This window comes from Rhinoraja longicauda, chromosome 18, assembly GCF_053455715.1.
Source record: "Rhinoraja longicauda isolate Sanriku21f chromosome 18, sRhiLon1.1, whole genome shotgun sequence".
NCBI lineage: Eukaryota > Metazoa > Chordata > Chondrichthyes > Rajiformes > Arhynchobatidae > Rhinoraja > Rhinoraja longicauda.
Window position 1 is genome coordinate 27046508 of NC_135970.1, and position 25190 is coordinate 27071697.

Genomic DNA, 25190 nt, shown 5'->3' on the forward strand with positions numbered 1-25190 from the left:
CACTTCCTAAATGCAGGAGTGTGTTTTTTTGTAATTTCTGAAGTGTTGCAGATGATCCAAACAGCATTCTGTAAAACTCTAGAAGTGTAGGATTTGATGGTTACCATGACTTTTGACAACATGGCTCATGGGCTACATTTATTATTGTAGAATAAGGCATATGTTCCTCAGTGAGTAAAATATCACATAAGTATTCCTAAACATCCTTACTGTATATGGTTTATGTTTTTCCACTCGCCTTTCATTCCCTCATCAAGTAGGTTGTTTTATAGTATGCTGTCCTCATATTCTGCATTATGCTGTGCTGTTGTGGAATTCTTGGAGCATTTCTTATGAGAGCCACAGACTTTCTTTGAAGCTTAAATCAACGCATACTTTTTTTACATAATCGGTTTGTCGTCTACCAAAATATGCAGTCTCGAAAAGGACCAAAATCCAAACTTTCTCCAGCCAGCGTTACCTAATCTTATCAGCAATAAACCCACAAAACAATTGATAGTTTCTGTGAATAGCTCAGACTGGTGGGTCGTTCCTGTTGCTGAATGCAGGGTTCATTGTATGAGTTGAGCACATAGCTTTGGTTGCATCATTGAGTTCAAATTTGGTAACACAATGACGTTAAATCGGGTTATTTATTCACAAAATGCTGGAGTAACTCAGCAGGTCAGGCAGCATCTCAGGAGAGAAGGAATGGGTGACGTTTCGGGTCGAGACCCTTCTTCAGACTGATGTCGGGTTCGTACATTGAGGTTATCACCTGCTTATTCAACACATTTGGATATGTTTAGTTGTTGCACTTCACACCTTTTTCAAACCGTTGATTGCAGAAATTGCATTGCAGACATTCATGAGAACATCATATAAAAATCTGCCAGAGATTTGACGGTCAATTCACAAGCAAGTGCACTACCCTGCTGAGCAATTAGTAAATATATGCATTGTGAACCTTTTTTGCAACTTTGCATCCACATCTAGAAACCTGACTGTTTACATTGATCCTACTGTTACCTTGGCACCAACTTGGATGGTGCAGATGAACATTGGGAGTTAGGGAGAAGATTAAAATGCAAGACCTTGAGGGTGGTAATCTCTGGATTACTACCGGCGCCATGTTGCTAGTGAGGCTAGCAATAGGAGGATAGAACAGGTGAATGTGTGGCTGAGGAGTTGGTGTAAGGGATACGGATCAGATTTTTTGACCATTTAATCTCTTCTGGGGCAGAGGTGCCTGGGTTTTGTTGTTTTAGACAAGACAGTAAGGGGGGTAAAAGAAGTGGAGCCGTTGCTTTGTTAATCAGGGAGAATGGCCCTGTGGTATTCAGAGAGTATATACTGGAGGGTACCTTCCCAGGCCAAGAGGATTAGATGGGGTAGAATTTGTTGGGTGTATCCAATTCGAGGTGAGGCCACATTGGACCTTGCATTGGGAAACAAGCCTGGCCAGTTGCTTGGAAGCAGAATTTGGAGATAGTGATCACAACTCCATAAGTTTTAAGATCCAGACCTGAACCTATGAGGTTGTGATCACTATCTCCAAATTCTTCTATACAACATCCACCACCCTATTTTCATAATTCTCCTTTGTTACCTCCTCAAAAAAACTTAATCAAGTCAGTGTGACACCATCGAATTGGATGTACCCAACAAATTCTGCCCCATCTAATCCTCTTGGCCTGGGTAGGTCCCAGTCAATATTGAGGAAGTTCAAGTCACCCCCGATAACCTTGCATCCTTCTCTAAGAGGTTGGGAGAGGTTGGATCGACTTGGATTGTTTTCTCTGGAACCACAGAGGGGAGATTTTATAAAAAAGTACATAATATTGTGAGAGGCATAGATAGGGTAGACAGTCAGAACTTTTTTTCCCAGGGTGGAAATGTCCAACACGAGAGGGAAAAGGTATAGTGAGAAAATTTGATGGAGATGTGCAATGCAAGTATTTTTACACAGAGAGTGGTGGGGGGTTGGAACATATTGTCAAGGATGATGGTGGAGGTAGATACAATAGTGGCATTTAAGAGGCTTTTGGAGAGGCACATGGAAGTGCAGGAAATAGAGGAATATGAATCATGTACAGACAGAAGAAATCCGTTTAACTAGGCATCATGTTCGGTACAAACATTGTGGGCCAATGGGCCCATCCCTGTGCTGTACTGTTCTATGTTCTAAACAATTTTCTCCAACCCCCCCCCAAGCCTCCAATGCCACGTCATTGCATGGATGCTGTTTTCTGCCATGCTTCCAATAAACTGGTAAGGCCTCTGAAATAATATCCCAACCAATTTCAGTTACACAACACTTCAATTTTTATGAGAGATGTAGAGTAGCTATGATAATAACCAGCAAGCTAGTCCCTGTACTAGAAGAATTTCTACATTGTGCTGATGTTCCAAGGTAATGAAAAGGACGAGTTTATGCTGGTTGTGTATTGAAATCATGATAAGATGCAATTGAAAAACAATTAAGAAGTGGTCATGGTTAGGTATTATTTAGATGAACTAATATTCAGCAAAGTGCCATTATTTCCATCTACAATACAATATCTTTTATTGTCAATGTACAAGTACAACAAGATTGAGAATGTCACTTCTATATCAATGCTATAAAATATATAAATAAATCACGGCGAAAAGGAAAACAACAAAAAGGGGGGGGGGGGGGAAGAAAAAAGGGGAAACAAGGTAAAGTGCAAAATAAAAAGGTTCATGCAGGGGTCAGTTGCGCCAAATGACCCTGGGGCAGAGACAGATCATGATCATGGCGGGCTCTCAGCAGGACAGATTCGGAGCAGCTATAGCTCTAGGGATAAAGCTGTTTCGTAGTCTGGAGGTGCGGGCGTAGAAGGCTTTGTAACGTCTGCCAGATGGAAGTAGTTCAAACAGACGGTGGCATGGATGTGTGGAGTCTGTGGTATGAGAATCAATATAAAAGAGTAAATTCACCACTAGATTTAGGTTAATAAACAAAATTGATATGGCATAATGCGTTTTGGCATTTAAGAGTGGTTTTTGGCCGAGACGCAGCTCAAGGTGGAAGAATTCTAAATTCCCAGGAGATAATGAGCAGAAACATCTGTCGAGTATAATCTGAAGGCTCATATTGAAGTTCTTGTCAATCTGAACTGTTTTATTGCATAAAGCACCCAAGAATGTTTGGACTTCCAGAAAATTAAAATTGAGAAGGCCTTCAAGTTAGTAGGAGACTGTCTAATTACATGACACTATCCGCTAACTAAGAATTTTTCGCATCAGTTACCAGGTCTAAATTGGAATCAGTTCTTGCTCCTTTCATTATCAACTTTATTTTAATGGAATTATTATGACATTCGTAGACTAAAGATATTTATTTTTACAGGGCAGGCAAGATGGAGCATCTATTGATTCAGAAGACTTCAATTTATATAAAGCTATAGACAGGTTTGGCTTTCTGCAGTAAGTTGCTGGGTTTTATCTAAAACATATTGAATATTTTAAGAAAAAATTGTTTAAAAAATATCAGGTTAATTTGATATTTTCAATATGTCTCCTATTTCTGTATTAAAAATGAATGACAATGTTATTACATATTTTCAGTGAATATGAACTACCCATGCCAACTGCACTGGAGGAAAAGGTAAGATGGAATACAGTTGCAATAAATAATTAGTTCAATATTGTTTCACAAATCTGCATTGATCTACAAATGGTAGTAAATTAATGTGACTGCTCTCATTGCCAAATAGAAAAAAATCTCCATCCAGAGTTTCATTTTCATTTAGTAGAATTAAATGCCCCATATAGTAACGATAGTGTGTCGTACGCTGCCTCAAATTAATTTTTGAAATACTGTAAATAAAAGCAAGTTGAAATTTGCTGATTTAATAATCAGCACTTAGGAACAAATTTTCCTACGACTTGGATTTTTGCTTTCTGCTGTTATTGTAACATTTTCTTAACGAGAACAAAGCTTGCTGCAGGCAAGAAAGGGAAAATTGGAGGTTGTCTGAACTTGAAACACTCCTTGGCACGTACCTGACAACTGGACACAGGGCAACATGGAGAGAAGCAGGTATAGATAGGTATGCGACCCATACAATCATAAGCTACAAGAAACAAATCTATACCAATTTGTAAAATTTCTCCAGAACAGGCAAGGCTCTATATCTACTAATGTATTTTCTGGAAGATAATCAAGAATATTTAGTGGAACAATAGAACATGGAAAAGGAAGATTTTACTTAAACATAACATTTGGTAATATTTGCTGCATTTTAAAAACCATGCTGGTATCTCTAATTTTGTAAATGCATTTCCTTTCACATGATGTTGATTTTAAATAAGGTTGAAAGCACTATTTATCTTTTTTTTCAATTTCAAAGTGTTTGTCCAGATCAAGTCAGAAAAGGGTTGATAATTCTGCTACATTTTTAAGAACATTAGAACAAATTTTGAAACACTACTTCAATACAATCCATATTTTGGTCACTTCAGACTCTGCTTCTATCGGGTTATTCTTGCACATAATTAGAAAAATAAATGCATTTGCTGCAGATTTCTGCATAGTGCCCTTCCAGGCACAGTCAACATTGTAGTTGTATTCTATTTCTTTGCAATATCATTGATAGTATTTTTGGTCTAGTCAGAACAATTTTAATAATTTGAGGAATCTACAGCAACAGCAATAATGTTCATTAACATGATTTATTTAATATAGTAATTGAAGATATTGGCTGTATTTATTCACAAAATGCTGGAGTAACAGCAGGTCAGGCAGCATCTCAGGAGAGAAGGAATGGGCGACGTTTCGGGTCGAGACCCTTCTTCAGACTGATGTCAGGGGGGCGGGACAAAGGAAGGATATAGGTGGAGACAGGAAGACAGTGGGAGATCTGGGAAGGGGGAGGGGAAGAGATGGACAGAGGAACTATCTAAAGTTGGAGAAGTCAATGTTCATACCACTGGGCTGCAAGCTGCCCAGGCGAAATATGAGGTGCTGTTCCTCCAATTTCCGGTGGGACTCACTATGGCACTGGAGGAGGCCAATGATAGAAAGGTCAGACTGGAATGGGAGGGGGAGTTGAAGTGCTCAGCCACCGGGAGATCAGATTGGTTAACGCGGACCGAGCGCAGGTATTGAGCGAAGCGATTGCCGAGCCTGCGTTTGGTTTCGCCGATGTAAATAAGTTGACATCTGGAGTAGCGGATGCAATAGATGAGGTTGGAGGAGGTGCAGGTGAACCTCTGTCTCACCTGGAAAGACTGTTTGGGTCCTTGGATGGAGTTGAGGGGGGAGGTAAAGGGACAGGTGTTGCATCTCGTGCGGTTACAGGGGAAAGTGCCCGGGGATGATCAGCCATGATCACATTGAATGGCGGTGCTGGCTCGAAGGGCCGAATGGTCTACTCCTGCACCTATTGTCTATTGATGCATTTAATGCACACATTTATATGTGTAACACTTTTACTTTTGTTTTACAGCAAAAACATTTGGAAATTGAGAGAGTACGCAAATGGGTAAAAATGATTAAGAAGTGGGAGAAATACAGAAACAGTGACAAGGTAATGTTGATTACTTAAAGGTCAGGCACAATAAATAAGAAGCTGTAATTTTCTGAGAATTATTTTTGAAAGTAAAATTGCTAAATCCATCCAAAATTCCCTTTTAAAAATAACTTATGTTTTATGTTTCTGGCACTGACCTATATTGTAAAAACCAGCACCAGGGTGCAAATATATCTGTCAAAGCAGTATCACTTTTTGGATTCATGATTTTGTGTTTCTAAATGCACATAGTGGTTTCATTAATTGTTGTGTGCTGGTTATAAGGAGATAGGAAACAACAGCCAAGTCTACAATTTGCCGAGATAGCTTTTAACATACTTACTGTTGTCAGCATTTCACTGGGTTCATGCATTTCTTTCTTCCATGCCTACACATTGCATTGAACTCAGGAACATGCTAGATTTTAGTTTTGACTAGTTTAAAGATACAGTGTGGAAATAGGTCATTCGGCCCACCGAGTTCACATTGACCGCCGATCACCTGTGCACTAGTTTTATCCTGCACACTAAAAACAACTAGTAGAAGCCAATTAACCTACAGTCCTGCATGTTTTTGGAATGTGGGAGGAAACTAGAGCACCTGGAGAAAAGAGCTTAAAGCTTCTTTTGTCTATTAGCACCTGTCCTTAACCTGTTTTCCTGAAGACCATGGGTCAAATAATCTGTATTGTCCTGCTTGAAATTATGAATTTAGTAAGTTTCAATGAGATTTCCTCTCATTCTTCTAAACTCTAGAGAATGCAGTTTACTCAATCTCTTCTCGTATGGTAAACCTATCATTACTTAAACCGGATTAGTGAAACTTTGCTGTACTTACTCCATGGCAAATAAATTCATTTTTTTAAGGAAGAAGACTAAAATTGTACAAAATAGGCTGATATTGTTGCTGTGAACTCAGGATTATGTTTGATCAAATGTCTTCCTACACTACCTTACTTACTGCCTTGGCTCGTATTGGAAATAGTTACCTGTACAAGGGGATGTAGATTTTGAAACTAATTTCACAAGAGGGAAGAAAATTTGTTGTATAAACAAATACCATAAAGTATATATTACAAAAATAACAAAATGAACTGTGATTTCTCAGGATTAGTTTGGTAATTGATAATAAAGGAATATATTGTGTTTTGAAAGTATGCTTTTTGTAATGGTCTGAATTACAATGATAGTTAAACTGAAATAATGGAATTAAATATTTTTTCCACTTTATATTTAGATTCATATTTTCAATCTAAGATGTGTGGTTAAAACAGAACCTCCAAGAAATATTTAATACATTAAGGAGTATTCATGGAGAGAAGATAGACATAAAAAAAACTGGTGTAGTGTAAACATCAGAATACCAAGCAGAAAGTTATGAATTTGAAACATTAATTCTGTTTTTCTCACTTCAGATTCTGCTTGTCTGCTGAGTATTTCCAGCCTTTTTAATTTTAGATTTTCAACATATGCAGCACTTTTCTTTGATTAACTGCATACGTAATTAAGTTTTTCTACAAAGATTTGTATTAATTCAAGTACAGGCTTCATGATTTTCATGGATAAAATCAACTCCCCCATGTTGTATTTCAGATGGTCCGGAGAGTTTACAAAGGAATCCCACTGCAGCTTCGCGGTCAGATTTGGTCATTGCTGTTAGATTTGGAAAAGTTGAAATCTGAGAATGAAGGGAAATATGAGGTAAATTATTTAGGATGGTGATTTAAATTTTTTTTTTTTTACCTCATTTCTTTTCGGTCACTAACATTTAGAAGTTTTGCATTTACCAACCCAATAGTTACAGCTGGCCACTGAGCTTGATACCAAGGGTAAATCTCCAGGCTGGGGAAAGAGGGAGCAACTTCCATCATATCCAATAAATGGTGTTGACTCTAGGGTCTGTCAACTAATGGAATGTCAATCCAGAACAATGGCATGCTGGCATCAGAGGCCGAGAGTAATACAGCATGCAAACAGGCCATTCAAACCAATGCATTCATGTCGACCAAGATACCTATCTAAGATAGTTGTATTTGCATTGATTGGCCTGCATCCCTTTAACCCCTTCCTATCCATGTACCTGTCCAAATGACTTTTAAACATTGCAATTATACCTGCCTCTGGTACCTACGCGGGCAGTTCATTTAACATACCTGCCATATATATATATATATATATATATATATATATATATAAAGTAATTCACCCTTCATGCACCCCTCTAGGTTCATTCACCCTTGGGTGAACCATTCACCAGTTTAAGAAGCAGTGCGTAGAGTACCAGAGTATATCTTTATTGTTATATATTTTGTTCAAGGATCCACAATGGCTAATAAAAATTCCGATTATAAACAACTAAAGTTAGTTAATTTGAAAATGTTTTTAAAACCTATATGTACTTCCCAACTATTTCTAATAGAGCTCTTCCAGAATTTGATAGAGTTAACATAAAAAAGTGTTTCTATCTGTGGGCAAGATCAGAACCAAAGACCACACAAATATGATAATCACAAAAGTCCAATAGGGAATTTATAAGGGAGAGCTCTCAAGAGTTACTAAAATGAACAACTTGCTACCAGGAATAATTGAGAAAAATTTACCAAAGGATTAGATGATAAGGAGAAGGAGACTCGAGTAGAGCATTAACACAGCACAGTAGACTGCATTTATTCTTTAATAGTTTGTACTAATTTATGAAATTCCAATATGATGAAGTTTTTAAATTAGTCCATTTCTATTACAGAGAATGAAATTACAAGCACAAAGGTTTTCATCAGAAATCAAACAAATAGACCTTGATGTGAATCGCACTTTTAGAAACCATATCATGTTTCGGGATCGATATGGAGTGAAGTAAGTGATTTAATATTTAGTGGAGTGCAACTATGCCTTATTTTTCCAATAACATTTTGAGTCTTACCTTCCTTGCCGCTGCTGGCACGATTACTATAATTCAGCTGCCTGGAACAGCAGAAACACAATTGCCAATGCCAGTCAAGGCACAGTTTTTGGGGATGAACCCACATGTATGTGTTTGAAACCAGGTTTACAGCTCCCCAAATTATAGCTCGGAATTATATTCTAGAATGTTATTGTAAAAGCATTTGAATGAGTTGCTATTTTACCACTAATACATTTTCAATTCATCACTATATGTGATACTCCAGATGTAATTTTTAGGACATAGTTTATCTCTGGCTCTTTAAACCAGCAGTTATTATCATTTCCATACCCTTTTTATCTGCATTATCCTATAACTTTCTGATCCTTAAATCGCTGTCCAACTCATTTCTAATCTTGTTCTTGAATTGCATTCCACCACCTTTTAAGATAATACTCCAGAATTTCCCCTCATTATTTTGCCAGAGATTTTAAATATATAATATTTAGTTATCGTCCTATTTTAATAAGAATGGTTCTTCCGTATCCTACCATAGCCTTTCATTAGATTGAAAATCTTTACTGTCATTCTCAATTAATCTCTTTGTCTGAAAATGGAATGGTATTGGTAAAAGCCCAATTTGAGATTTGTAATAGAAAAAAATCACATTTGGTTAAAGTGCACATTGTCAGATTTTAATAAAGGCCATTTTTACACATTTTGGTTTCACCATGTAGAAATTACAGCAGTGTTTGTACATAGTCCCCCCCCATTTCAGGGGACCATAATGTTTGGGACACAGCAATATCATGGAAATGAAAGTAGTCATGTTTAGTATTTTGTTGCATATCCTTTGCATGCAATGGCTGCTTGAAGTCTGCGATTCATGGACATCACCAGTTGCTGGGTGTCTTCTCTGGTGATGCTCTGCCAGGTCTGTATTGCAGCCATGTTTAACTTATGCTTGTTTTGGGAGCAAGTACCCTTCAGTTTTCAGTTCAGCATATAAAAGGCATGCTCAATTAGGTTCTGATTGGGTGATTGACTTGGCCACTCAAGAATTGACCCTTTTTTAGCTTTGAAAAACTCCTTTGTTGCTTTAGCAGTATGTTTGGGATCATTGTCTTGCTGGAGAATGAATCGCCGGCCAATAAGTTTTGAGGCATTTGTTTGAACTTGAGCAAATAGGATGTGTCTATACACTTCATAATTCATTATGTCACTACCATCAGCAGTTGTATCATCAATGAAAATAAGTGAGCCAGTACCTTCAGCAGCCATACATGCCCAGGCTATAACACCCCCACCACCGTGTTTCACAGATGAAGTGGTATGCTTTGGATCTTGGGCAGTTCCTTCTCTCCTCCATACTTTGCTCTTGCCATCACTCTGATATAAGTTAATCTTTGTCTCATCTGTCCACAAGACCTTTTTCCAGAACTGTGGTTGCTCTTTTAAGTACTTCTTGGCAAACTATAACCTGGCCATCTATTTTTGTGGCTAACCAGAGGTTGCATCTTGCAGTGTAGTTTCTGTATTTCTGTTCATGGTCTTCTGCGGACAGTGGTGATTGATAAATCCACACCTGACTCCTGAAGAGTGTTTCCGATCTGTCGGACAGGTGTTTGGGGATTTTTCTTTATTATAGAGATAATTCTTCTGTCATCAGCTGTGGAGGTCTTCCTTGGCCTGCCAGTCCCTTGCAATTAGTAAGCTCAGCCGTGCTCTCTTTCTTCTTAATGATTTTTCAAACAGTTGATTTTGGTAAGCTTATGGTTTGGCTGATGTCCCTAACAGTTTTATTCTTGTTGCTCAGTCTCCTAATCGCTTCTTTGACTTTCATTGGCACAACTTTGGTCCTCATGTTGACAAACAGCAATAACATTTTCCAAAGGTGATGGAAAGACTGGAGGAAAGACTAGGTGCTGAGAGCTCTCTTACACCTCCATGAAGGAGGCAATTAAACACACCTGAGCAATTACAAACACCTGTGAAGTCATGTGTCCCAAACATTATGGTGCCCTGAAATGGGGGTATGGGGAGAGGGTAGGAACGGGGTACTGATTGTGAATGATCAGCCATGATCATATTGAATGGCGGTGCTGGCTTGAAGGGCCGAATGGCCTACTCCTGCACCTATTGTCTATTGTCTATGTATAAACAGCTGTAATTTCTACATGGTGAAACCAAAATGTATAAAAATACCCTTTAATAAAATCTGACAATGTGCACTTTAACCACATGTGATTTTTCTCTATTACAAATCTCAAATTGTTGAGTACAGAGGCAAATAAATAAATGATGGGTCTTTGTCCCAAACATTATGGAGATCACTGTATACACACTGAACTTTTTTTTCTCTCTCGTTTATCATATTGTTTACAGTGTACTATGTTTACATATTCTGTTGTGCTGCAGCAAGTAAGAATTTTATTGTTCTATCTGGGACATATGACAATAAAACACTCTTGACTCTCTTGACAAGCCATCAGAGGAAGCTAAATAGGCAGGCACAGTTACAACTTTATTTATTTTTCAATAGTTTTCAAAAATGAAAGCAGTACAGGATATGTATTGAAGTAACAACTGTCGAGTAGAGAGTAAAGAGTGTCTGTCTCTATCCTCCCCCCCTGGTAGCCTGTTCTAACCACTAACCACTCTGGGAGAAAAAAAAATCTATTCTCGCTAATCCAGACAACATTCAACATTCTTGTAAACATCTTCAGTCCCCTCTTAAAGCCACCCCATCCTTCCTGTAATGTCGCAACCAGAACTACACACAATAGTCTAAATGCGGCATAACTAAAGTTTTATACAGTTGCAATATGACTTCCCAACTTGTATATGCAAATTCAACTTCAAAATGACTTCCCAACTTTTTAACTCATTTTCTATCAACAGAATGAGAAATAATGCATTTAAATATCTTAAATATTTTGCTGTCTTAGAGCATCTTCTGTACTGAAGAAACAGCCAGGCTGCATAGCAGGAAGTAACAAAATGAGTCAACTTAGTCTGAAACCTCAAAAGACAAGGGTAATAACCTCAGGAAATCCGCCAAGGTGAAACAAGCCAGAATTTTACAGCATTAATTAAATGGTCTTAAGTATGCAGGCCTATAAAACGGCTTCCTTTCTTCTTGTTATGTTAAATGAAAAAGTAGCCGCCTCTTAGACGCCACTATAATATCTGCCTAAACTACCACTCCTGACAGTGTTTCCCAGACCCTCATCACGCTCTGTGTAAAAAAAAAAAACGCCCTGCACATCTCTATTAAACTTCTCCCTCATACATTTTTTCTATGTCCTCCAGCATTGGACATTTCCACCCTAGGAAAAAGGTTCTGACTTCTACTCTGTTTATGCCACACATAATTTTAGATACTTCTATCAAGTCTCCCCTCAACCTCCAATGATCCAGAGAAAACACTCCAAGTTTATCCTACATTTCCATGTAGTGTGGAGGGAAATGGACAGATGACTTTATAGGTCGGCACAGTGGCGCAGCTGTAGAATTGCTGCCCCACAACACCTGAGACCCAGGTTCAATCCTCACTACGGGTGTTGTCTGTGGGGATTTTGCACGTTCTCGCTGCGATCGTGTGGGTTTTCCCTGGGTGCCCTGGTTTCCTCCCATATTCCAAAGATGTGCAGGTTTATAGTTTAACTGGCTTGTGTGAATTGTCCCTAGTGTGTTGGATTGAATTAGTGTATGGGTGATCTCTGGATGGCGTAGACTCGATGGGGTGAAAGGCCTGTTTCCACGCTGTGTCTTTAAAGTCTACAGTAAAGTAAAGCTGAAACCCACTAATCAAGGCAGAATTGTGGTAAATTGTATAAAAAAGGAACTGCAGATACTATTTTATACCAAAGATAAACATAAAATGCCGGACTATTTCAGCAGGTCTGGCAGCATCTCGGGAGCAAATGTATAGGTGACGTTTTGGATCGGGAGCTTCTTCAGACTAATTGTGGTGCGGGGGAGGGGGAGAGAACTGGAAGTGCAGAAAGAAACATAACAAATCGGGGCTGGCAACAGATGACCTTAGGCAAGGTTCCCTGGTTGGCCAAGACGGTGTGAGCCCAAGAGGGATCCTTTGTTGCGAACTGTGAAATTGGTTAACGGACCTTTAGTGAAGGAAGTGGTGGGAAGGGGTAGGGAGATGAGGGAGGGAGATATTTGTGGAAGTTAACTAAAATTAGAGAATTCAATGTTTATACCACTGGGCTGTAAGCTACCCGAACAGAAGATGAGGTGTTGTTCCTCCAATTTGTGTGTGGCCTCACTCTGGCAATGGAGGAGGCCCAGGACGGAAAGGTCAGTATGGGAATGGGAAGAGGAATTATAATGGTTAGTAGCTGGGAGATCCAGTAGGCCTTGGAGAACCGAGAGTAACTGTTCGGTGAAACGGTCACCGAGTCTACCTTTTGTCTCACAATGCACAGGAGCCCACATTGGGAACATCAGATGCAGTAGATGAGGTTAGAGAATGTGTATATGAACCTTTGTCTCACCTGGAGGACAGTCGGGATCGCTGGATGGAATCTAGGGAGCAAGTATAAGATAGGTGTTGCATTCCTACAGTTGTAGGGGAAAGTAAGTGAGAATGGGGTCGTTTGGGCGGGAATGGATGAGGGAACCAAGAAGTTGCGGAGTAAGTGGACTCGGCAGAAGGCAGAAATGGATGGGGATGTGATTAGTAGTGGGACCCCGTTGGAGGTGATGGAAATGTTGGAGAATGATGATGTGTTGGATGCGGAGGCTGGTGGGGTGAAAGGTGAGGACCAAGGGAAGTCTGTCCTTGTTGCATCTGGGGAGAGAGGGAGCGATAGCAGAACACTGGGACACAGAAGAGACATGGGTAAGGGATCCATCAATGACAGCTGGGGGAGACCACATTCACTATGGAAAGTCTCATCTTGGGAGCAGATGCAGTGGAGACGGAGGAATTGATAGTGGGGGATATATTCGACGTAACCGACAAAAAGGCAGGCATTGCTGGGGCCCAATGCGAGTGCCCATGCTACACCTTTAACTTGGAGAAGGCAAGGGGAGTCAAAAGAGTTGAGGGTGAGGACAAGTTCCGCAGGGTTGAGGAGGGTTGTAGTAGAGGGGAATTGGTTGGGTCTCTGTTCAAGGAAGAAATGGAGGGCTTTGAGACCTTTCTGGTGGGATATGGAAGTGTAAAGGAACTGGACGTCCATGGTGAAGATGAGTGACTGGGGGCCTAAAGAATGATAGTTATTAAAGGGCGTGTGAAGTCTCTTGGCCATTGGTGGGAAGGGATTGGATAAGGTTAGGGTAGATTAAAGGTATGTGGAGATGAATTCAGTGAGACAGGTGCAGGCAATAGACAATAGGTGCAGGAGTAGGCCATTCGGCCCTTCGAGCCAGCACCACCATTCAATGTGATCATGGCTGATCATTCTCAATCAGTACCCCGTTCCTACCTTCTCCCCATTCTCCACTATCCTTAAGTGTTCTATCTAGCTCTCTCTTGAAAGCAGTCAGAGAACTGGCCTCCACTGCCTTCTGAGGCAGAGAATTCCACAGATTTACAACTCTCTGACTGAAAAAGTTTTTCCTCATCTCTGTTCTAAATGGCCTACCCTTTATTCTTAAACTGTGGCCCCTTGTTCTGGACTCCCCCAACATTGGCAACATGTTTCCTGCCTCTCACGTGTCCAACCCCTTAATAATCTTATATGTTTCAATAAGATCCCCTCTCATCCTTCTAAATTCCAGTGTATATAAGCCTAGTCGCTCCAGTCTTTCAACATACGACAGTCCCGCCATTCCGGGAATTAACCGAGTAAACCTACGCTGCACGCCCTCAATAGCAAGAATACCCTTCCTCAAATTTGGAGACCAAAACTGCACACAGTACTCCAGGTGTGGTCTCACTAGGGCCCTGTACAACTGTAGAAGGACCTCTTTGCTCCTATACTCAACTCCTCTTGTTATGAAGGCCCACATTCCATTGGCTTTCTTCACTGCCTGCTGTACCTGCATGCTTCCTTTCAGTGACTGATGCACTAGGATGCCCAGATCTCGTTGTACGTCCCCTTTTCCTAACTTGACACCATTCAGATAATAGTCATGTCAAGTCAAGTCAAATTTATTTGTCACATACACATACTCGATGTGCAGTGAAATGAAAGTGGCAATGCCTGCGGGTTGTGCACAAAAATAATTACAGTTACAGCATATAAATAAAATGAATAAGTTACTAAACATAGCACAAAAAGTGTCGACAAAAATTTAGTCTCTGGGGTTATCAAAGTTGACAGTCCTGATGGCCTGTGGGAAGAAGCTCCGTCTCATCCTCTCCGTTTTCACAGCGTGACAGCGGAGGCGTTTGCCTGACCGTAGCATCTGGAACAGTCCGTTACTGGGGTGGCAGGGGTCCCTCATGATCTTGCTTGCTCTGGATCTGCACCTCCTGATGTATAGGTCCTGCAGGGGGACGAGTGTAGTTCCCATGGTGCGTTCTGCCGAACGCACTACTCTCTGCAGGGCCATCCTGTCCTGGGCAGAGCTGTTCCCAAACCAGACTGTAATGTTGCCGGACAGGATGCTCTCTACAGCCCCAGAGTAGAAGCAATGAAGGATCCTCAGCGACACTCTGAATTTCCTCAGTTGTCTAAGGTGGTAAAGGCGCTGCTTAGCCTTACCCACCAGTGCGGCAATGTGCGTTGCCCACGTCAGATCCTCTGCGATGCGGACTCCCAAGTATTTGAAACTGCTCACCCTATCCACAATAGACCCATTTATCTCCAGTGGCGTGTACGTCCTTGGATGTTTAGCCCTTCTGAAGTCCACAATCAGCTCCTTTGTTTTAGTGACATTCAAGAGGAGGCTATTGTCCTGACACCAGAGTGCCAGATCAGCCACCTCCTCCCGGTAGGCCTTCTCATCGTTGTTGGAGATCCGGCCCACCACCACAGTGTCATCAGCAAACTTGATGATGGAGTTTGAGCTGAACCTGGCCCTACAGTCATGTGTGTACAGGGAGTACAGTAGGGGGCTAAGGACGCAGCCCTGGGGGGATCCTATGTTCAGGATGAGGGAGCTAGATGTGTGTTCCCCCATCCTGACCACTTGGGGCCTGGCAGTGAGAAAGTCCAGGACCCAGGCACACAGAGGGGTGCTAAGCCCCAGTTCCAGCAGCTTCTCAACCAGTCTGCTGGGGACTATTGTGTTGAATGCTGAACTAAAGTCAATGAACAGCATCCTCACATAGCCCCCCTGGCTTCCTATTCTTACCACCAAAGTGGATAACCTCACACTTATCCACATTAAACTGCAACTGCCATGCATCCGCCCATTCACACAGCCTGTGCAAGTCACCCTGCAACTTCATAGCATCTTCCTCACAGTTCAAACTGCCCCCCAGCCTTGTGTCATCTGCAAATTTGCTAATGTTACTTTTAATCCCTTCAGCCAAGTCATTAATGTATATTGTAAATAGCTGCGGTCCCAGCACCGAGCCTTGTGGTATCCCACTAGTCACTGCCTGCCATTCTGAAAGGGACCCATTTATCCCCACTCTTTGCTTTCTGTCTGCCAAACATTTTCTATCCATGTCAGTACCCTACCCCTAATACCATGTGCTCTAATTTTGCACACTAATCTCCTATGTGGGACCATGTCGAAGGCTTTCTGAAAGTCAAGGTACACTACATCCACCGGCTCTCCCCTGTCCATTTTCGTAGTTACATCCTCAAAAAATTCCAGAAGAGTAGTCAAGCCTGATTTCCCCTTCGTAAATCCATGCTGACTCGGAAAGATCCTGTTACTGCTCTCCAAAATGCTCCGTAATTTTGTCTTTTATAATTGACTCCAGCATCTTTCCCACCACTGCTGTCAGACTAACTGGTCTATAATTTCCTGTTTTCTCTCTCCCTCCTTTCTTAAAAAGTGGCATAACATTAGCTACCCTCCAATCCACAGGAACTGATCCTGAATCTTTATAGAACATTGGAAAATGATCACCAATGCGTCCATGATTCCTAGAGCCACTTCCTTAAGTACCCTGGGATGCAGACCATCAGGCCCTGGGGATTTATCAGCTTTCGGTCCCATCAGTCTACCCAACACCATTTCTTGCGTAATGTGAATTTCCTTCAGTTCCTCCATCACCCTACGATCTCTGGCCACTAGAACATCTGGGAGATTGTTTGTATCTTCCTTAGTGAAGACAGATCCAAAGTACCGCTTCAACTCGTCTGCCATTTCCTTGTTCCCCGTAATAAATTCCCCTGCTTCTGTCTTCAAGGGACCCACATTTGCCTTAACTATTTTTTTCCTCTTCACATACCTAAAGAAGCTTTTACTATCCTCCTTTATATTATTGGCCAGCTTACCTTCGTACCTCATCTTTTCTCCCCGTATTTCCTTTTTAGTTATCTTCTGTTGCTCTTTAAAAGAGTCCCAATCCTCTGGCTTCCCACTCTTCTTTGCTATGTTATACTTCTCTTTTATTTTTATGCTGTCCTTGACTTCCCTTGTCAGCCACGGGTGCCTCTTACTCCCCTTAGAATCTTTCCTCCTCTTTGGGATGAATTGATCCTGCAACTTCTGCATTATTCCCAGGAATAACTGCCATTGCTGTTCCACCGTCTTCCCTGCTACGGTCTCCTTCCAGTCAAATCTGGCCAGCTCCTGCCTCATGCCTCTGTAATCCCCTTTGCTATAGTGTAATACTGACACTTCCGATTTTCCCTTCTCCCTCTCATTTTGTAGATTAAAAGAACCAAGGGATCTGCCAGGGCAGTTCTTTTTATGGATTTTGGGGAGGAGGGAGAAGCGGGCAGTTCGGGGCTGGGGAATGATAAGGTGGGATGCTGTGGAGAGAGCAGATCAGCAGTGTTGTTGAAATCAGAGACAGTCTGGGAGATAAATGCCAGGTGTTTGTCTGTGGGGTCATACTCAAGGGGTATGTATGAGGTTGTGTCCGAGATCTGGCGCCTGGCCTCAGCACGGTAGAGGTCAGCACGCCAGACTCCCGTGTCATCAGGTTTTTTTGTGGGATTGTTGTGAAGTGCGTGGAGGGTTGTGCGTTCAGAGGGGGTGAGATTGGAGTGGGTAAGGGGAGCAGAGTAGTCAAGATGGTTGATGTCTCGGTGGCAGTTAGAAATAAAAACATCTAGAGAGGGTAGAAGGCTGGCAGGGGGAGTCCAAGAGGTGGAGGAATGTTGGAGATGGGAGAAGGGGGTCGTCACTCGTTTTCACACCTTGCCCTTCCATATCTCTGTCTCCCTCTCCCCTGACTCTCATTCTGAAGAAGGATCTCGACCCAAGACATCACCCATTTCTTCAATCCAGAGATGCTGTCTGTCCTCCAGCATTTTGTGTCTATTTCCAATGAGCATGCTGCATACAGGATTGTAGTGACCTTGAGGTTGGCTGGTGATCTGATTCTAACAGACTATATCCAATTGTCACATGTATTAAAATGGACTTCAGTGAGGTCCTAAGCCAATAATGGACCAACACCATGTAGGATGATCAATGAAGCAGAGATTGCAGCATGCACTTCAGATGTGAATTGGGTAAGCAGGTTGCAGCTGCTGAAGTGGCCCACCAGTGGTGCAGTTTTCATTATCATGAGCCGTAAAGACTGAGGCTACATGCTAAGTGCATAATATCAATGTCAAGATGCATGTTCTTTAATTACCATCTCATTGCAGATCCCCTGCAGGATGTACTCCTAATTTGTTTTGTGAATATTCAACAAAAGTCTTCAGTGGTATCAAAAAAATGCAGCTTATTCTGAAACAGAATAAACAGATGAATAATCTAGAATATAATTAGGTGCTTGATAGATACTGGAGAAATGTCGTATGAAAAACAATGAAAAATGCATATGTCAGAGCTAATTTCCTGTTATAAACACAAAATAGTGGGACAGGCAGCATCTCTGGAGAGAGGAATGTGTGATGTTTCAGGTTGAGACCCTTCCGACTAATTTCCTGTTGGGCAGTTTCACTAGTAAGATCGACCTTTGGTAAATTCATGCTCAAATTATTCTAATTTCGAGCCTATTATTCGTGTCGTCTAGTATGTCTCTCTTTGATTTCCATTGCTATACCTTTTGCATTTGTCTGTCTTTACCACGTTGCATAGTTTGCAGTGCATTTTGGCATTGGTCCTAACATCTAAGTACTAACTCAGTTCCATTCCAGAGAACCCATCATTGCTCTCAGGTTTCTCAGTGTTTCTCAAGTTCCATTTTGAACTCCAACCAAATGAACATCCGTGCAAGCACCATACATTCTCAGTGTCTTAAATATTCCTGCTGCTTGTTGATTCTTGCCACAAATTCTTGGCAATCTGGATCATGTTCATATACCAAACAGTGTCCATTTTCAGCAGTGATTGAGAATTTTCTTTCAATACAATTTTCAAAATCATTGGCAAAAGATAGGAGCAGTGGAAGCTAATGTTCAGTCTGTCAATTTTCTCAGGGGTATAAAGGTCAACGGTTTCAAATTTTCTGGTAGGATAGCACATACTCTGCATTTCAAAAATTTGTTCAGATCGCTACTTCCTTTCTTTTGAAATCTTATAGGTATCTAAATTAAGCCTAGCTTTAACTTTTAGTTCCCAGTCCCTAAATGGCTAAGAGCAATGCAATTAATTCTTTGATGTACACTGTTTAACAAACAAAATGAAAATTTAACAATATTTTTTAAATTCTATGTATCTACAAATTAATTTTCACTATGCTCGGAAATTACTTTGTTCACGTTTGTCTTTGGCTGTTTATGTGCAATTCTTGCATTATTGCTTCTTACTGTCCCCTGCAATGAGTTGTGTCACGTTAAAAGTAAGAATCTATCAAAAATTTTGAGTTATACTGGTTAATGCTGGGTAAATTTCTGTTGCGTAGGCAATAGAATACATTTGAACAAAATCTGTAAAAAAAACGGTTAGGCATTGCTTTGTACTGACTTCTTCCTATGATCTCAGGAAGTTTCAGGAATTCAAGGCATGTAAGAAGTGTACTATTTACATCCAAATACCTTATTTAATATGCTCAAACAACGTGCCAGTTCCATTACTTAAGAACAATATGCATACTGTACTATTGTTAATTTTTGTTTAATTTCCAGTCACACTTTCTGAGTAATAGTGACTGCTTTTGCCAAATTAAAAGGGAGAGTCTGCTTTGCAATGGTATTTACTCATACAGCGATCTTATAATGTAATAGTCAAATTTTAACCTAATGTTGTTCAAGCGTGGTATTTAAATTGCATCATTCCTAATTATAGTTAATTCTCTTTAAACAGACAGCAAGCTTTATTTCATGTACTCACTGCCTATTCTGTGTACAACACGGTAAGAAAATTACAAATTACAAATAGAGTGCAATAATCTGTGATAACTATGACACAAATAATACAATGTTAGAAAGCTTATTTTGAGTATAAAGGTGTTCCTATTTTGCAAATTTGAATCTTGTATTTGTGGGATATGTGGGATTAATGTTGCAACCAAATATATGATAGGTTTTTTAACAATTACTAATTCCACTAATAATCAATTTTTAAAAATTATTTGAAACTGCGTATCTAGCTCTCCCTGTTTTAGGATATGAACAAAGTAAATTTTCCTTCCTTGGGTTAAAAGCAAGGAAGGATTACATTTTAATCACAGCAAAAATTAAACTGCTGGAGGAAGTCAGCAGGTCAGGCAGCATCTGTGGAGGAAATGGATAGACAATATTTTTCGGGTTGGGACCTTTCTTCAGTCTGATGGAGTAGAGTACAGTGGATGTAGCAGAAAAAGAGAACAACCTCTTCCTCTCTACCTGCTCTCTCTGAAACAGTTAGTTATCAATTTTCCAAGTCTGTGTAATGGCTTTCATCAATGGTTGGGCTCCACAAGTACTTTTCTTACAATGGCATCCATGGATTCAATGATGGTTAAGCAAGTGCTAATAATTCAGAAAACTATACCCGCTCAATAGCACTAATATTCAAAATGACATGGCTAGCATCCTTTGCACACTTTAGTGATGATGGAAGGTGCATGCACAAATTCCAGGTACAGGCAGTTCTTCCATAATGCATGTCTTCCTAACGCGAGTTGGATATACATGACTTATGAATTAGGAATCACCATTGTAGTACGTGAGCTGAATTGATTATACAGATGCTCCTCGACTTACGATGCTTCGACTTACGATATTTTGACTTTACGATGGCGCAAAAGCGACACACATTCAGTAGAAACCGTACTTCGAATTTTGAATTTTGATCTTTTCCCGGGCTAGCGATATGCATTTTCGACTTACGATATTTTCGATTTACGATGTATTTATCGGAATGTAACCCCATTGTAAGTCGAGGAGCGTCTGTAATACAATTTCAATCAGGAACTGGATAACCAAAGTTACTTTGGAAATTGACAAGCAGAACAAAAAGCTGTCTTGGGGGGAAAAAACTGTTTCTGTGTAAACTTCCAACAGTAATTTAACACTGTTGTCCTAAATTGAACATGCTTCTCTTCAAGGAGGTGAGCTATTGTCAAGGAATGAGCCAGATTGCAGCCATTCTGCTGATGTATTTGAATGAAGAAGATGCATTCTGGGCTCTTTCTCAACTACTGACTGATCAGAAACATGCAATGCATGGTAAGTACCTCAACATTCTGAAAGAATGGTAAATGTTTATCAACATCCTAACTTTCTGTCCAAGTATTACATTCTGCAAACATGCATGATTTTTATTTGTTTATCACAGTATTGCTGCAAACGTTAAAGGTTCTAGAGCCAGAATAAGAGACATTATTCAGATGGGTGGATTTGAACTCTATGAATTTAACTACATAATCTAGACTATTGAATCAGTCGAGTACAGTGACTTTGCTCCATTGTTGAAGTGGAGCTTTTTTAAATGGAATAGAACATAGAGCAGTACAGCAGAAGAACAGGCCCTTCAGCCCACAATGTCTGTGCCGAACATGATGACAAGACCAAGTGTTATCTACCTGTACATAATCCATATCCCTCCATTCCCTGCATATCCATATGCCTATCCAAAAGTCTCTTAAATGCCACAATCATATCTGCCTCAACCACCACCGTGGCTGTGGGTTCCAGGCACTCATCACCTTCTGTGTAAAAAAATAACTTGCCCCACACTTCCCCTTTAAACTTTGCCCTTCTCACCTTAAAGCTATGCCCTTTGATTTTTCCACCCTTGGAAAAAAAGGTTCTGATTATCTGCTGTATCTATGCCTTTCATACTTTTACATACTTCTATCAGGACTCCCCCGCAACCTCTGGCATTCCAGGGACAGCAATCTAAGTCTGTCCAACCTCTCTGTAGCTAGTACACCCAAATCCAGGCATGATTCCGGTAAATCTCTTTGCACCCTTTCCGAACCCTTCACATCCTTCAAGTTACCTGGTGATTGGAACTGCACGTAATATACCAAATGCAGCCTATCCAATGTCCTATAAAGCTGCGTCCTGACGCTTATACTGAATCCCCTGATCCATGAAAGCAAGCACATCATATGCCCTCTTTACCACTTTCTTTCTAGTTGTGTTGCCACTTAGAGGGTTATGGACTTCCCTCTACATCAGTGCTATTCTGATTCTGTAGATAACCATATTAGATCATCTCACTTATTATGCATACTGCACATTCCACATGTGATCCAGTCCAGATCTTCATCCCTACCTAGACTATGTAAGCTGCCTTACACTGTCTCACTGCAGACTGGATGCTGACTATGGAGACGATAGCATGTAATGTTTCCTCCGCTTGTGCTACAATAATACTATGAGTTGTTACTCCTGTGTATGGGTTTGATTCCAACAACATGGTGTCAGAAGTGGGATCGTTTCATCAGCTGTTTGGCACTCCTGACAGCACGTTCAGCCAGCCCTTTGACTGTGGGTACTCGGGGCTGCTGGTGATATGCCGAAAGTCCCAGCATGTAGCAAGGTTTTTGAAGTGTTGGCTGGTAAACTGACTGCCGTTGTCGGAAAGCAGCTGATAGGGAATTATGGCTCAGATAGGAAAAGACACAAAGAATATCTTGCAGAACAGCGAGTTTCTCAAACAAAAATGTTTATTCAAGTCCTTGACAGAACGCACTGGAAAACACTCTGAGAGAAGCCAAAGTATTTCAAAGATTCACAGCACCCACAACCTTGTATATTTCGTGTTTCAATAGCTACATGCAGATATTACATTTTTGAAATAATTAATTAGTTATCAATGTTTCTTTGAAATAATTTATCCTTGTTTTCTTTCTCTTAGAGTAACCTTTAACATTTCCCTTAATTAATTAAAATACATCCTATTTGTCTGATAAATGGGTGCATAATCATTATTTCAAGGTTAACTTTATTGCCCTTAGCCTGGTTTACAACTCCCAAATGTTTATTTTAACTTTAGCTAGCTGTGCCATGGAATCTGAACTCATGATAAATCTATTTATTCTCCTTACATCCTTAAGTTCCCTTCACTATGCTAGCCTCTTTTCCCTTCATGCTTCCTCAGTATGTAATCTTGTGGGTTAAACATATTAAAAAACTGCTCATCTTTCTTAGAATTTTCAGAATTTCCTACATCAAATTACCCCTCTTGGCAAGTGGCCACACCCAAGTTAGCCATATTAAATAACACCATCTAATTAGAAGATTAGTTCTGAAGAGGGGGCTTCACCCGAAATGTCATCCATTCCTTCTCTCCAGAGATGATGCCTGTCCCGCTGAGTTACTCCAGCATTTTGTGTCTACCTTCAATTTAAACCAGCATCTACAGTTCTTTCCTGCACACCATCTAGTATACTTGCTGGAACATCTTTCATTCCTACCCTGTGAAGCATCCTCTCCAATATTGGGCTTATATTCACTGGAATTTAGAAGGATGAGAGGGGATCTTATAGAAACATTTAAAATTCTTAAGGGATTGGACAGGCTAGGCATGAGAAAAATGCTCCCCATTATGGGGGAATCCAGAACCAGGGGTCACAGTTTAAGAATAAGGGGTAGGCCATTTAGGATTGAGATGAGAAAAAAAAATTTCAGCCAGAGAATTGTGATTCTGTCGAATTCTCCACCACAGAAGGCAGTGGAGGTCAATTCACTGGATGCATTCAAGAGAGAGTTAGATATAGCTCTTAGGGCTAATGTAATCAAGGGATATGGAGAGAAAGCAGGAACAGGGTACTGATTCTGGATTTTCAGCCATGATCATATTGAATGGCAGTGCTGGCTCGAAGAGCCGAATGGCCTACTCCTGCACCTATTTTCTATGCTTCAGTGGTTCTAATAGCTTTCCTACTACTGATGTGAGGGTCACCCGCCTATAATTCCCTGGATTCTCTCTATTTCCCTTCTTAAATAAAGGAACAGCACTACCTAAGCTCCAGTCCTCAGGAACCTCGCCTGTGGCTAGAGAAGATGCAAAGATCTTTGTCAAAACTTCCACAATCTCCTCTCTTGCCTTTCAATAACCCGGGATAGATCCTATCAGGACCTGGGGATTTATTCACCTTAATACTCTTCAAAACCATCAATACCTCCTCCTTCTTAATCTCAAAATGCCCTTGCATATAGTATTCTCCACACTAATCTCACTACCCTCCATGTCGACTGTGGTGAAGAGGGATGCAAATAACTTATTTCGTACCTCGCCTACATCTCCTGACTCCAAGCACAAATTACCTCCTTTATCCTTGAACAGTCCCCAAACTGTGCTTCCACTGAAACATCAGTCACCTGCCCAGGCTCATTTCCCAACACATGGTCCCATATGGAATATAAAATCATAATACGAGGTAACCAGACCTTAATAATTCAAAACCAAAGTCTGTAATGCAACAAAAAGAAAGTCCAGAGTAGATCATAGTGGTTGAATTTGTGGTTAGTGTGCAGTATTCAAGAGCTTGATGATTGCCTGGAAGAAGCTATTCTTAAACTGGGAGATTATGTTTTTCAGGCTCCTGTATCTTTCTCCCGATGACTCCCAATAGTTAGTAGAGAGCGTGGCCTAGGGTGGTATGGGTCGATGATGATATTGCCTGACCTTTTGAGGCAGTGACTCCCATAGATCCCTTCAATGTTGGGGAGTTAAGTACCCATGATGGACTGGGCAATGTATACCACTTTCTTCGGCCTCCTTCATTCCTAGGTGTTTTCTCTCACATTCCAAAGACATGCAGGTTTGTAGGTTAATTGGCTACAAACACTTGTTCCTATTGTGTAGGATAGAACTAGTGTACGGTTGATCATTGGTCGACACAGAATTGGTGGGCTGAAGGGCCTGTTTCTGCACTGTAATTCTAAACAGTGTAGAAGTTGTCGAATGAGCCTGTGATGCAACCAGTTAATATGCCCTCTACCATTCACCAATAGAGGTTTGATAGAGTATTCTGCGACACACCGAACCACCTCAATCTTCTACAGAATTCGTAGCATCGATGAGCTTTCTATGTGATTGCATCAATGTGTTGCGTCCAGGACAGATCTTAGAAGATACGCATACCCAGAAACTTGAAGCTGCTGATTCTTACGGAGTTTAGTTTAGTTTAGAAATACAGTGTAGAAACATGCCCTTCAGTCCACCAATTCCATGCCAACCAATGATTACCCATACACTAGTCTCCCGGTGGCTCAGCACTTTAACTCCCCCTCCCACTCCCAGTCTGACCTTTCTGTCATGGGCCTCCTACATTGTCATATTGAGGCCCACCGCAAATTGGAGGAACAGCATCTGATATTTCGCTTGGGCAGCTTACACCCCAGTGGTATGAACATTGATTTCTCT

General features: G+C 40.8%; 1 protein-coding gene across 2 annotated transcripts in view; it reads left to right on the plus strand.

Moving 5' to 3' along the window:
* Window positions 1-25190, plus strand: part of LOC144602344 (uncharacterized) — a 110151-nt gene that overhangs the window by 41485 nt on the left and 43476 nt on the right. For both annotated transcript variants that reach the window (XM_078415376.1, XM_078415377.1), the window contains exons 3-9: window positions 3353-3429; window positions 3571-3610; window positions 5454-5534; window positions 7109-7216; window positions 8259-8368; window positions 19692-19740; window positions 20917-21037. In XM_078415376.1, the coding sequence (XP_078271502.1) occupies window positions 3353-3429; window positions 3571-3610; window positions 5454-5534; window positions 7109-7216; window positions 8259-8368; window positions 19692-19740; window positions 20917-21037 (586 nt within the window). The remainder of the gene's footprint in view (window positions 1-3352; window positions 3430-3570; window positions 3611-5453; window positions 5535-7108; window positions 7217-8258; window positions 8369-19691; window positions 19741-20916; window positions 21038-25190) is intronic.